Source organism: Hyperolius riggenbachi, chromosome 6, assembly GCF_040937935.1.
Source record: "Hyperolius riggenbachi isolate aHypRig1 chromosome 6, aHypRig1.pri, whole genome shotgun sequence".
Classification (NCBI taxonomy): domain Eukaryota; kingdom Metazoa; phylum Chordata; class Amphibia; order Anura; family Hyperoliidae; genus Hyperolius; species Hyperolius riggenbachi.
The window spans coordinates 284,606,803-284,620,151 of record NC_090651.1 but is presented as its reverse complement, the minus strand read 5'-3'; the positions used below and the strand labels follow the sequence as shown (position 1 = coordinate 284,620,151).

General features: G+C 42.5%; 1 protein-coding gene across 1 annotated transcript in view; it reads right to left on the bottom strand.

The window, feature by feature from the left end:
* Positions 1-487: 487 nt before the first annotated feature.
* HINFP (histone H4 transcription factor) overlaps positions 488-13,349 on the bottom strand; it is a 30,398-nt gene continuing 17,536 nt past the window's right edge. The window contains exons 6-9 of the mRNA XM_068240958.1: positions 12,256-12,376; positions 8,141-8,279; positions 6,741-6,865; positions 488-1,059 (exon numbers count right to left, since the gene is read on the bottom strand). Coding sequence (XP_068097059.1) covers positions 855-1,059; positions 6,741-6,865; positions 8,141-8,279; positions 12,256-12,376 — 590 coding nt within the window. The 3' untranslated portion in view covers positions 488-854. The remainder of the gene's footprint in view (positions 1,060-6,740; positions 6,866-8,140; positions 8,280-12,255; positions 12,377-13,349) is intronic.

Below are 13,349 nucleotides of genomic sequence, written 5' to 3'. Positions count from 1 at the left end.
CTGCCTAGCCGTGAGAAGCATACACTTTCCCTAAGGAAATACACCATTCAGGAGACTTAACATTTTTAAAGGCTCTGGTGATCTTCAACTCACTTTATCCTCTACATGACCGAGACTGGCCTCTGCATTGGTAAAAAAGAGGTTCAGATAAGAAGCAGAGGGCATAGATAGATAACTGATAATGCAGTCTTAACTGCCCCGCCCCCTTCACCATCAACCTTCAGGACCACATAAAACAAGTTTTATTTGGCCCTTCTTCCCTCTCTCCATCCCCACCCAGAGCTAACTCCAAAGTGGTCTCCCATATTCCTCATTAGCAGGGGGCTAGGCAGTGTCCAGAATGTATGAAGGGGGGGGGGGGGGGGGAAAATCGGAGGGTTAATTTAAGAAAAGACCAGCCTTTCATGACAAGGATGCATTGTGTTTTTGCTTTGCAGACACTGAACCCAGATAGTGGTTCTAGCCCTTCACAGCTACAACAAAGGTCTCAGCCACAATTTCCTTTTAATGATTCATAAAGTCCTTTTAACAAACGAGGGAGACATTTACAAAAGATACACAGTACTTATTATTCTTTGCAAAGTCCATAAAAGCAGAACAACTTATTTCGAATAAAAAGGTGTATTGAATATGTGTATGCTTCGAATGGCACCATCTGGTGTTCCTTTCCTGTGTTTTTTCAGATCTTAATAGGCCATCGCTGATTTAAGAGGGCCTAGTAAAAGGACCACCATCCTATATTTTTATTAAGAGGATAATTTACCAGACTTTTCAGCCTGCATTAGTTTTATGAACGCTTCCTTATGACTAATTTGAACACACTGCAATTTGGAGGAATCTCCTCATGGTGGCAATTAGTAGTCTTTCTCTATTCCAGTCCTTCCAAAATCTGCCGACTCCAGTCCAGTGCTGCCTTCCTGGCTTAATACCAAGCAAGCTGAGACTTCATCCAATGTGGCTTCCTGCTTCTCCCGCTCCTTCATCAGCTGCTCCGTCAGCTCCACACTCTCATATCTCACCATCTGCAGGCGCAAAAACCCATCGTCGTGTTCTTTATATCTGTGAGGGGAGAATCAACAAACTGAGGCAAATACGGGGTGTAAGAAACACCGATAAAGAATACATTCTTAGCTGTGCAAAATCCCAATGATAAAAAAAAAAAAATCACGCAGCAGCATTTATGGATTAATTATGAACAGCTTTTAGAAGGCCATCTTTATTTGTTGATTACTATTTGCAATTCCAGTTAAGGACAAAAATATGATAGTAACTCTGTTCTCTTTTCACACAACTCGCAAACTATTATCTTAAATGAGAAATATATTTGACTATTGCAAAGTTATTCATATGCCAGACCTAATATCTGGTAGGGGTGGGGGAAGAAGCACCACAAAAGGAGACACTGTAATAGAACACAAGATAAAAGAAAGAAGAAGAAGATCCACAGAGCTCAAGTGAGTACTAAATCCAGCTTATTTATGGTTTTCAGACAGACACAGTATACAAAGACATGCACAGAAACAACTGACGCGTATTGGGCTTACAATCAGCCCTAAGGCCTAGTGCACACCGAGCGGTTTTTGGAGCGATCCGCCGGCAGCATCCGCCTGGAAAAACGCTTGGCTAATGTATTGCAATGGGATGGTGCACACCGGCGGTTTGAGGTTTTTGCCAAGCCGCAAACGCGCCTCCTGCTGCGCGTTTGCGGTTTTCGGAAGCGTTTCGTCCACAAAGTATAGGTAAAACGCAAACCGCTCTGAAAAACGCTACTTCAGAGCGGTTTGCCAGGCATTTTTGTTACAGAAGCTGTTCAGTAACAGCTTTTACTGTAACAATATGTGTAATCTGCTACACAAAAACGCACCCAAAACCGCTAGGTATGTTTAGAAAACCTCTCTAAACATACCTAGAATCGCTCTGAAATCAGCTCCCAAAACCGCTAGCGTATTGCGGATCTGCTAGCGGTTTTGGTGTGCACTGGGCCTTAGATATAGTTGAAACAACACAGACCACAGGTGGACTTTTTAGAGGCAAGGAGAGAAAAACCTTCCAGCCAAGAAAATCCACAGTAGTAAAGGGCATATAATCTTGTCTGTTTAGTATTTTTTTTATTAATGCGGTACAAAGTTGACTACTCTAAAAATACAGGTGACAATACCAAAGACACAGGTATACAATACCACAAAATGCTGTTAAAGCCATCAGGGAAAGAGATACGGAAAAATGTATGTATTAAAAATTGTACACAAGACTCAAATCCCAGCAGACATTGAGGCCCCTGGGAATTCAGGTACCCAACTGATGGGTCCAGAAGGCCTCCCAGCATTGGATATCTCCTCCCTGTATAGGACAGCATACTCTCTCCATCCCCTGAAAACTGAAGGTAGACGTATTCTCTTGATGAGAATAGTAAATAATAGAAGACAAGAAAATAGTGCAAAACACTACAAATAAGAGGCAGTATAATAAAAGGGTAATAAAATAAAGGAAGGTACAATACAAGGGAGAAAGCTAATGGAGGACACCATAATAGGCAGTAGCATAATGGAGAATGCCACAAAGAGCATTGTAATTGAAGACACCATAACAGGGGTAATAAAATGGAGGATGCCATAAGAGGGGTAATAGAATTAAGGGCACTATAATAGGAAACATAATAATGAAGCAGACTATAGTAGGGCATTAAATGGAAGGTTCACTACAATGAGGAAAAACAAAAACAAAAAACTACATCCTAAAACCACACAGACTTCTTGACCACAAACTAATAAACACTTTGTGTTCCTCCTCCTCCACACAGCTTACAAACTAGGTCATTGAGTAATGGAGTGTTAGGGTTAGAAAAAGTGGGCAGAGCCAACACCAGCCAAATACATACCCGGGCAATGCTGGGCCATCAGCTAGTGTGGAATAAATGTAACAGAAGTGTAGACAGCCTAATGTGTCGGATCAAAAACCATCCACTTCTTTGTCAGCCCGTGTGTTAGGATTTCACGTCTGGGTCAGCAGTTTCCACTATTGTGGAAGCCATTTAACCTTTGAAAAGTCCTGCATGTGTGTTATTTTCTGCTGCATTGCCTCTTAATAATTTATTAGGACTAAGAGAAATGAAATTTGCAATACACAAGAAAAATCAGCATACCGTCATTTGAGGACTTTATAGGTACCTGTACATTTATTCACAGACATTTATATAAAATGTACATAAAAGCAGGAAGTTTTGAATCAGGATGATATCATTTATTGGCCAAGTAAAAAAAAAATAAATAAATAAATAAAAAAAAAAAAGAGGTTTAAAGCCAAAGCTCGGGTTCAAAACTAGATCTTACCCGAAGTGAGGGAAGCCTCATGATCCTATTGAGGCTTCCCTCCCTTGTCGGCAGCCCCCCGGTGCTGTAGCTACGTGAGCCCGCCCGCTCATGCGCAGTAGCTTGGAGCCCACGGCTTCAGTTCACTGCGCATGTCGGCTATTGTGCAGTCATGAATAAGGAAGAGGTGCTGCACGGCCCCCATCTGATTAGAAACAATGCCTTGTCGCCAATCTTTTGGGGGGCCGTGCTCAGCGACAGGGGACATTAGAATAAAGAGGGAAGCCTCAATAGGATCCTGAAGCTTCCCTCTTTTTAGGCAAGTATCTCATGTGGTGTACCCTAGCTTCAGCTCGGGTACACTTTAAATCCACAACTTGTCCTCTTGGATTTATTGGAAGAACAGTTGCCCTCCCATTTTGATGAAGAACATAGAAAAATATACAAAGTAGAAGCAGTCATACGAGTATATAAATAATTATGAAATACATCTTACAGCAGCATTCATATTTCAGTTTGCAGCGGAGAGACTTGTGCAAGTACGATCACGTACACTCAACCACGAATGTCATTTTATTGAGCAGTATATTCACTGCAATTCTTATATGATTGTCTAGGTTATTAATTGTTCAGCATGTCAAACATTATGTGGGATGTGCCCCCAAGCCAGGATTGCTGAACACTATTGTGGAGCAATGAATTGGACACACAAGCATCCATATTAAGAGTCTAAACATTTGTTTACTGGGGATGGTTTGCCTCTATAAATATTGTTGCTGGTATTCTCAAATACATTATGTATATATGTTAATTACCCCTTGTGTTATTATGTTGGCTGAGCACAATGAGGTTTTTATTGATTTTCCATTTGAACCCATGCATGTGTTCCTTAGTTTTTATCCTGGCACTCTAGGAGTCAATTGATATATGGACAAGTGGGTGGTCCCTATTTAAAATGTTGTCATGTGTAAAGCCTGGTACACACTTCCAATTATGATTGGCCAATCACTGACCAATTTTACCATCTCCACGTAGAATTCAGGTTACCTACACAATCTGCTCATATTATTCAAAATCTGTTTGCCCTTTATACTACAAAGAGGTGGTAAAATTGGCTGATAATTTGCCAATCACAACTGAAAGCTTGTACCAGGCTCAAGGCTGGCTGTGGTTAAAAGACTTTTGGCGGTATGAAATTAGACAAGCCTGGAACACACATACAATTTTGATTGGTCAATGACTGGCCAACTTTATTACTTTGCTGCAGTATGAGAGCTTAACTATACAATATATTTGTAGTAAAAAGGATGAGGGGGGGGGGGGGGTGCTTCTCAGCAGAGGACATCCATTGGTGGGACCCCCAAAACTTTGCTTGTCGGCGCCACACTAGCAGCTTTTAGCTTGGGCGGAAATAGCAGAGCCTGATCGGGGCGGCTCTACTGCGCAGGGGCGAAATGGCAACACCTGAAGTGCATAAACAAATCATCTTTATTGGTCACAAATGGGTTTGCACAAGCACAGTTTTGTGAAAACATATATACCGCCTGTGTGAAAATGAGGCAACAATAGAGAGAATTAGCTTACCAGACTCACTGCCTCTAGCCCATGTACTGAACGTGGCTCTCCATCTGCCAGACATGCCCATTGTCACAGTGGAAATGTTGGGAGGATGGTGTGGGGTAGAGTGCAGCGCAAAGGGTAAAATCAGCGAGACAAATAAGGTAACTCTCTCCTCAGCCCCCCCCCCCCCCCCCCCCAACACACACACACACACACAGGCAGGTACAGTGTCACTTTTCACAAAACTTTGCTCGCTCAACCCCATTTGTGCCCAATAAAGATGATTTATTTATTTATAGCCTGCAGGTGTTGAGCAATGGTTTGTTGAAAATGTCAGAACACAAGAGTATACAGAAGAAGATGACATCACAGGATGCAAGTATACAGAAGAAGACCAGACAGAAGTATAAAGATGAAAAAAGGAGACAGGCAAAAACCAAGTATATTTGTTTGGGTGGGGAGAGAGGGTGTTTGTCTTCCATTACCTACTTATCTGGGAGGGTGTGAGCATTTAAGACTATCAGCAATTCCTTTTTTGAGGCATTGTCACTGACCCGAGGAAGCGGTTTTGACCGTGAAACGCGTTGTCTTGAATGCAAAATAAATAGAATCTCGAAAGCAAAAAAATTCCGTTTGTATACTTCCCGAGAGGGGACATCTAGAAGGTAGGACCACACCATTTTCTCATTGAATGCTGTACCTACCGTATAGAGTAAATATACCACTACGTTCACCGGGCGCCTCCTACCCTTTCCATAAGTTTACAAAACCCCTAGCCTTAGGGGGAGACCCACATCGGGCACCGTCTGATAGATCAATTTTTGGAGCAGCGACCAGAAACAAAGGCCGAGTGGGGACGGTACTTTCCCACAAGCGAACACGAGTGGTTGCCTCACCCAGAAACCCACTCTTGTGAGTATAAAATCTATTGTTTTTATTATATATTTCCATACCAACTAACGTACTGCGCCAGATTGGGCTCCCGGACCCCCTGTGCTTTCTCTTCCACTACCTCTACATGTGCCGTAGAAGTAACACAGCATTTCAGCAAAAGAACATCATACCAACAGTAAAATATGGTGGTGGTAGTGTGATGGTCTGGGGCTGTTTTGCTGCTTCAGGACCTGGAAGGCTTGCTGTGATAGATGGAACCATGAATTCTACTGTCTAACAAACAATCCTGAAGGAGAATGTCCGGCCATCTGTTCGTCAACTCAAGCTGAAGCGATCTTGGGTGCTGCAGCAGGACAATGGCCCAAAACACACCAGCAAATCCACCTCTGAATGGCTGAAGAAAAACAAAATGAACACTTTGGAGTGGCCTAGTCAAAGTCCTGACCTGAATCCTATTGAGATGTTGTGGCATGACCTTAAAAAGGCGGTTCATGCTAGAAAACGCTCAAATAAAGCTGAATTACAACAATTCTGCAAAGATGTCCAAAATTCCTCCAGAGCGCTGTAAAAGACGCGTTGCAAGTTATCGCAAACGCTTGATTGCAGTTTCTGCTGCCAAGGGTGGCCCAACCAGTTATTAGGTTCAGGGGGCAATTTTTTTTTCACACAGGGCCATGTAGGTTGAGGTTTTTTTTCTCACTAAATAATAAAAACCATCATTTAAAACTGCATTTTGTGCTCAATTATGTTATCTTTGACTAATAGTGAACGTTTTTTGATGAGCAGAAACATTTCAGTGTGACAAACATGCAAAAGAATAAGAAATCAGGAAGGGGGCAAATAGTTTTTCACACCACTGTATATTAATTTCTCTGAAGTCAGAAGTGCCCCACTTATGTCAACTGAAGGTCACTCTTGTTGTAAACTACTGGTCAAATTATGACACTCTGAACCAACAGCTGAGAAGAAAAGGCCTACCTAAATCTGGGGTGTCCTGATGGCCACTTGAACTGATGTTTTTTCCGCAAGTGAACAGTGAGGTTGTTTCCCCGGGTGAAGCACTTTTCACATACGTGACATTTGTACCTGGGAGCGGAGTCCCCCTGATGGAAACAACAAGGACAGTTCAGTAATTGAAGAACAAATGCAGCACACGTACACATACCATATTACACGGTATTAAAGGGCAGAAGAACAGCACCACAGCTAGGGAAAAATTATTCTCTTCATTTTGACAAAGTTGGCAGTGACTGAATTGGAATTCTTCAATAAAGACAAGTAAGCAGCATGAGTATAGGTACACTAGAAGATCATGAGGACCCAATTAGACAAATGAGGCCAATAGATTGTGTGTGTTCATTTTATTCATTGAAGAAAATTATCCAAACGTGCACATTTTTCTGTGGCTAAAGTAAGCAATCTATAAATTTCAGATAACCAGGCACCCTCAAAGCACTTCAAAGTTTCTGCCACTAAGGGCGCTCTCTGCGAGTGACCAGGAGCATTAGGGAGCTTTGCCCAAATTTCTATTTTACAAACTTCCTTGACCCGTGATTCAAGCCCTGGCCAAAGGCTTAAATCCCAAATCAAAGACAACAGCCTTAACCAGTACGCTATCCAGCTAAAAACGCAGCCTTATATTTTATTTACATGGTTGTGGTGGTAGCATCGTTTGGACTAGTGAACCAAGGTAATATCCCATCATTGATAGAACTATGAATTCTGATGTGCGCCAGCCTGCCTGATCATCGATGTGACCATATCAATTGGACATGCTGCAAGATGTTGGGCAGTATCAGGACAAGCCACAAACGTGACGGAACCCCCAGCACTGTCCTCCCCTATAATATGCTCCTTTTCCCATGCAAGAATACTTAACCTGTCAGTGCCCACCGCTGGCTCCATCTCTGCACTCACACACATGCCTACGTTACGCAGACAACCATGTGGAGCACATGTATGCGAGGAACAATGCAGAGACATAGCCAGCGGCGGACACCGACAGGTAAAGTATTCATGCACGGTGTATTTGCAGCTGAAAGAGATCTCTCTTGGTAGAATCTGCCCATCATTGCTAGATGTATGGACACATTTATTTATGCTGAGGTAGCAAGTAATGATTAGTGAAAACAATGGTTCACATTTCCACACACATATATGAAACTGTGGACATTGTCCTCTGCTGAATGAACAAGCATAATGGACAAATTTAGCTTTAGGACCTACAGGAAAAACCCATCACATATTCAGTCATACTTATTCAGGAATATGGTTAGTTCTGAATCTTTTCTAGATTACCACAAAAAGGTCTCACAGACATTCAGGCCCTGCTATGTACGCGGATCGCAGAAACGTTGAAAACGATGGTCATTTCTCACCTCATGCACCTTCCTGTAATGAGCTTTAACAGAACACAGAGATCGGGCAGTGAAGCTACAGTCTTCATATTCACAACAATATGCCGGCAACTTGCTGTGCGTGTCAAGATGCTTCCTGAGGTCCACCAAGTTCTTACAGCTGGAGAAATAATTAGAATGTCAGGTGCATCACACAGGGAAATTTTCTGAGCAATACAAAGTATTATGCCTGGTGCTCTCCCCTTCTTTTCCTCAGTGAGCATTGTCAGTATGCACTTAGCACACATGGTACACATGGATGTATTTTGGTAGCTACATTGGGAAATTCATTCAATGCACTTTCTGTCCCAAGAGAGTACGCTAGGATATGTGCTCCTAATCCCTAGATAGGCTTGACGTACTGAATGCTTGCATGTTTGTACAATGCATGTTACAGGGCCAGAGTTAGAACACATACTAACACAGAGGACCTCTGCGCAGTGTATGACTACGCAAGGGACTTTTTGTAACAAAAACACTCAGCTTTTAACTTAGCTGTAGCGATAGCATTGGTTCCTGCATGGGTTAAGAGAAAGAATTTGCATGCCAGTGTGCTAAGGGTTAATTGACTTTACTGTTTTATTTGCCACACCCTTCCAGCACCTCCCCACTGCATAAAATATCCTAGCTCGAGGTGAGCAGCCTGGATTCCGTTTTTTCTTGTTTTTGGTCACTGGGGACAACAAAGCTACAACCGGCAGAAGCCAAAAACCAATTAGCACTCCAAGAGAAAACCGCAAAATCTGAATGTCACTCAAGAACCATAGGCTGACATCAAGTGACCTTTAAACACTATGGCAAACTGACACTGGGGTCGAGTTGAAGGGAACTACAGGTGAGAGAGATATGGCGGCTGATATGTTTATTTACTTTTAAATAATGCACATTGCCTGGCTGTCCTGCTGATTCTCTGCCTCTAATGCCTAGTACACACACTCCATACAATTTTCTGTTACATTTTTCTGTTAGAATATTTTCTGTAAAGTACTGGTAGAGACTGGTCATTAAGCCATAGACTCTGAACAAGCATGCAGATCAGATGTCTGACAAATCTGTCAAGAGTAACTGCATGCTTGTTTCAAGTGTGCAATTTAGACCCTACTGACCAGAAAGAGCAGCAGGAATGCCAGGCAACTGGTATTGTTTAAAAGGAAATAAAAATGGCAGCTTCCACAGATCTCACACCTCAAGTTCCTTTTAAAGGGAACCAAAAGTGAGAGGTCTATAGAGGCTGCCATATGCATTTCCATTTAAACAATACACCAGTTGCCTAGAGGTCCTAAAGATCATTCTGGCATCAGTCATGTCTGAATCACACAACTGAAACAAGCATGTGGCTAATCTTGTCAGAAAGATCTGATCTGCATGCTTGTTCAAAGACTAATTGCTGGATCCACACCATACAATTTTTCGCCCGATTTGCCTGGCCGATTGATTATTTCCAGCATGGCTGTAGAAACGAATGGAAATCACTCATAAAAATTGTTCAAATCTCAGATCGGACATGCTGGAAATAATCTATCGGCCAGGTAAATCAGCCGAAAAAAATTGTATGATATGAATCCAGCATAAATAGTACACACCATAAAATTTTCTGTTAGATTTTTGTTAGTACTGGTAGAGACTGGTCATTTTCTCTGGTGCATTGTCTTCTGGTTATCTCCTGCTGAGTAGAGCAATGCCTAATTGCTAGGCAGATAGATGGTTAGATAGATAATTTCCAACATGTTGGAGATTATCTACCTGGCAGGTAAATCTAAAAGAAAATTGTATGGAGTGTACCATGCATTAAGCCCCATCTACACGATACAATTCTATTACAATTCTATTTACGATACGATTAAATCCGACATGTCCGATTCAATTGGATTTGCCATTGTTTTGCAATAGCGAATCGAATCCCGATCGGACATGTCAGATTTAATCGGATCATAAATAGAATCGTAATCGAATCGCACGAAGGATCGTATTGTGTAGATTGGGCTTAAAGTGAACCGAGCATCATTTTTAACACCCAGGGCAGCTCTATAGCAAATTAAAAATGCATTCTAAAAATGTGGTTTATTAACTTTAATTTTACCTCATTTTTTTACTTCTAAGGGTTAAATTAGCCACTTTGTCTGTCCACAAAGGACCTGCAGTCCCTGAGCAGGAGATGGTGAAAACAGATAAGATATCACCTCTTTAGACTTAATTGACCACAAACAAACCCCCATTGTACTTCAAACAGAAAACATCAGTTACAGTTGAAGAATTTCTCACCTAGCCTGGATAACAGCAGTTGTAAAACAGCAGTGGTTGAGCTTCTGAACAATGGCAGCCCTTGCAGCTATTTGAAGCCAAGAGCTGCTTGGATCCCTTTAAGGTCTGGGACCCACTAGGAATGTCCAATGATCGGCAAAAAGCTACTCCAGTGGATCTCTATGGCGGTGGTCCCACTAGCAGCTCTGAAATCACAGAGTGACAGCAAAACACTGCTTGCAGCATTTTGGGAGCAATCCCAGAGTAATCACATCAGTGGCTACAGTAGCCAAATGGTGATTGCGGCATTTCCCTGGCAAAATGCAAGCACTTTTAAATTACCACAAAGTGCCCTTTGTGGGTCCTGGGCCTAAGGCCTTGTTCACATCTGCTGCGCTGAGAAACATGTGAAAGCGCATGGCAAAAACCGCTTTAGTGCGTTGCGCTTCTTTAAGGCACATTTTGCTTAATGTAGCAGTAGCAGTTGTCAATAAAGCTTTGTTTTTCTATGTAAATTTTTTTTTTCCCAAATAGGGGTAAAAAACGCATGCGCTTCTATGCGCTTAAAAAGCGCACCCCATTCACTTGCATTGATGTGCGCTTTACAGCTCAACGCACAGAAATGCATGCAACCCTATGTTTTTGTAACACTGCTCAGTGCAGCGCATAGATGTGAACCAGCTACATTACATGGGAAAATCATTATCTTGCTGAACGCACAGGGCAGTGCGCTGTGAAAAGCGCACAGAAACGGCCTTGATGTGAACGATTATTGCCATTTTTGGTGAGTGAACAGAGGATTTGTTTTTGTTTTGTTTTGTTTTCTTTGCACAATTCAAATACTGTCATAGCTTGAGAAAGGAGCATGTCTGTTGCTCCAAAACATCGCTGTTATGCATGACAGTCTTTGAATAAAAAGTAAAAAAGAGCTTTGGATGGTGCCAGCCTCATCTCTTCGCTCACAATTTAAATAACTGAAAAACTGCGTTATAAGTTATTTCTCCAATTTTGATCTATTGTCATTTTCTTTAAAATTCTGAAAGAACAACATATTTTTTCAGACGTTAGTTTTTAAGAACTGCTGACAATATTTACCCTGAGGTCCCGTTTACACTTAATTAGTTGGTACGCGGTTTTTGTTTTCCTTTTCCATAGCAATGCATTGTGAAAAAGATTTCAGTTAAAACGCGGCAAGTGTGAAAAGGTGCCATAGGATAACATGGGTATAACTTTGAAAATCCAAAAGTAACTGATTAAGTGTGAATGGGGCCTTAAAGAGGAACTCCAGTGAAAATAATGTAATAAAAAAAACGTGCTTCATTTTTACAATAATTATGTATAAATGATTTAGTCAGTGTTTGCCCATTGTAAAATCTTTTAATCCCCCATTTACATTCTGACATTACATGGTGACATTTTTACTGTTGGCAGGTGATGTAGCTGCTGCATGCTTTTTCGACAGTTGGAGACAGCAAAAACAGCTATTTCCCACAATGCAACAAGGTTTACAGATAGGAAACTGCCAGGAGTACCACGGTCCTCAGAGTTCCTTGTGGGAGCGGTTTCACCACAATATCAGCCATACAGCGCCCCCTGATGGTCGGTTTGTGAAAAGGAATAGATGTCTCATGTAATAGGGGGCATCAGCTACTGATCGGAGTTTCTCTTTAAGGCAAAGCTCTTTACTTCAATACAAGATAAAACCTGAGAAACTGATCAATGTTGCAATGGGCTCTTATTTACCAGAGCTGTATTATATACAGAATATTTATTGTACATTTTTGTTAAACCAGAAATGGACTATTTATTAGAAACTGAAGCATGCATATTGACAAGACACATAATACAAGTTTCACCTGTAATCACAATGATCGCACTTAAATGGTCGCTCATCACTGTGTCTGAAGCGGATATGAGTGCGTAGCGTAGAAGGCAGTGGGCATGTCATATCACATAGTGGGCACTTATAATGATTTACTGCAAGACAAGGAAATGTATAACATGAGTATAAAATTACAGTAACTGCTGCAGTACATCATAAAGAACAATATACAGTATATAGCATTGCTTCAGTAGGTAAACAGTGCAACTATCTGACAGCAATACTCAGCCTTACAAACTTAATCAGCACTGACCGATGTCAAAAATTGTGCTCTGTTGATTCCCATAACTGGGGAGATCAAACTAGAGATTTGACCAAGTCCCTCCCTCCCAGTCTACACAAAATTGCTGCCAGGGCTTGATGCAGAGACTAGTTGACGATAGGCCATGAGGCTGGGATGATGTGGCTTTCAAACTAGGCCAAACTTAAAGAAAACCTGTAACGACAAAAAGTTCCTTAGGGGGTGTACTTACCTCGGTAGGGAGAAGCCTCCGGATCTTATTGAGGCTTCCCCGTCCTGTTGTGTCTCACGGTGGTCTCGCTGTGCCCCTCCGCACAGAGGGGATGTAAATATTTACCTTCTCGGCACCAGCGCAGGCGCATTATCCTCAGGGTCCCAATGAGGCTTCCCCCATCCCTATAACTGTAGGCAATCCAGCGCTGGCTCCCCCTAGGCATCCCGCAATCCTCGCTCGACAAGCTTGACAAGGCTTGATATATTTACGTTCCCTGGTTCCAGCGCAGGCGCAGTATCGGCTCCCTGCTCGGAGATAGGCAAAAATAGCTGATCGCTGTCAGTCCGCACTACTGCGCAGGCGCAAGCCTCCTGCGCCTGCGTAGTAGAGCGGACCCAGGTGTCGAGTGGTGCGTGGACGCGGGTGGACGACGTCCACTTCGTTTTTTCAGAGGGTGGACGCCGTCCACCCTGGCATTTGTGGAGGGGAGCAGCGCAGTGGAAGGAGAGCTGTGAGGGGGGGCCATCTCCCCTCTCCTTTCCTCACCTTGGCGCTCTCCATCCCCCGCTCTCCCCTCCAGAACTAACCTGCGGGCGGCTGGCAGTGGGCGGGA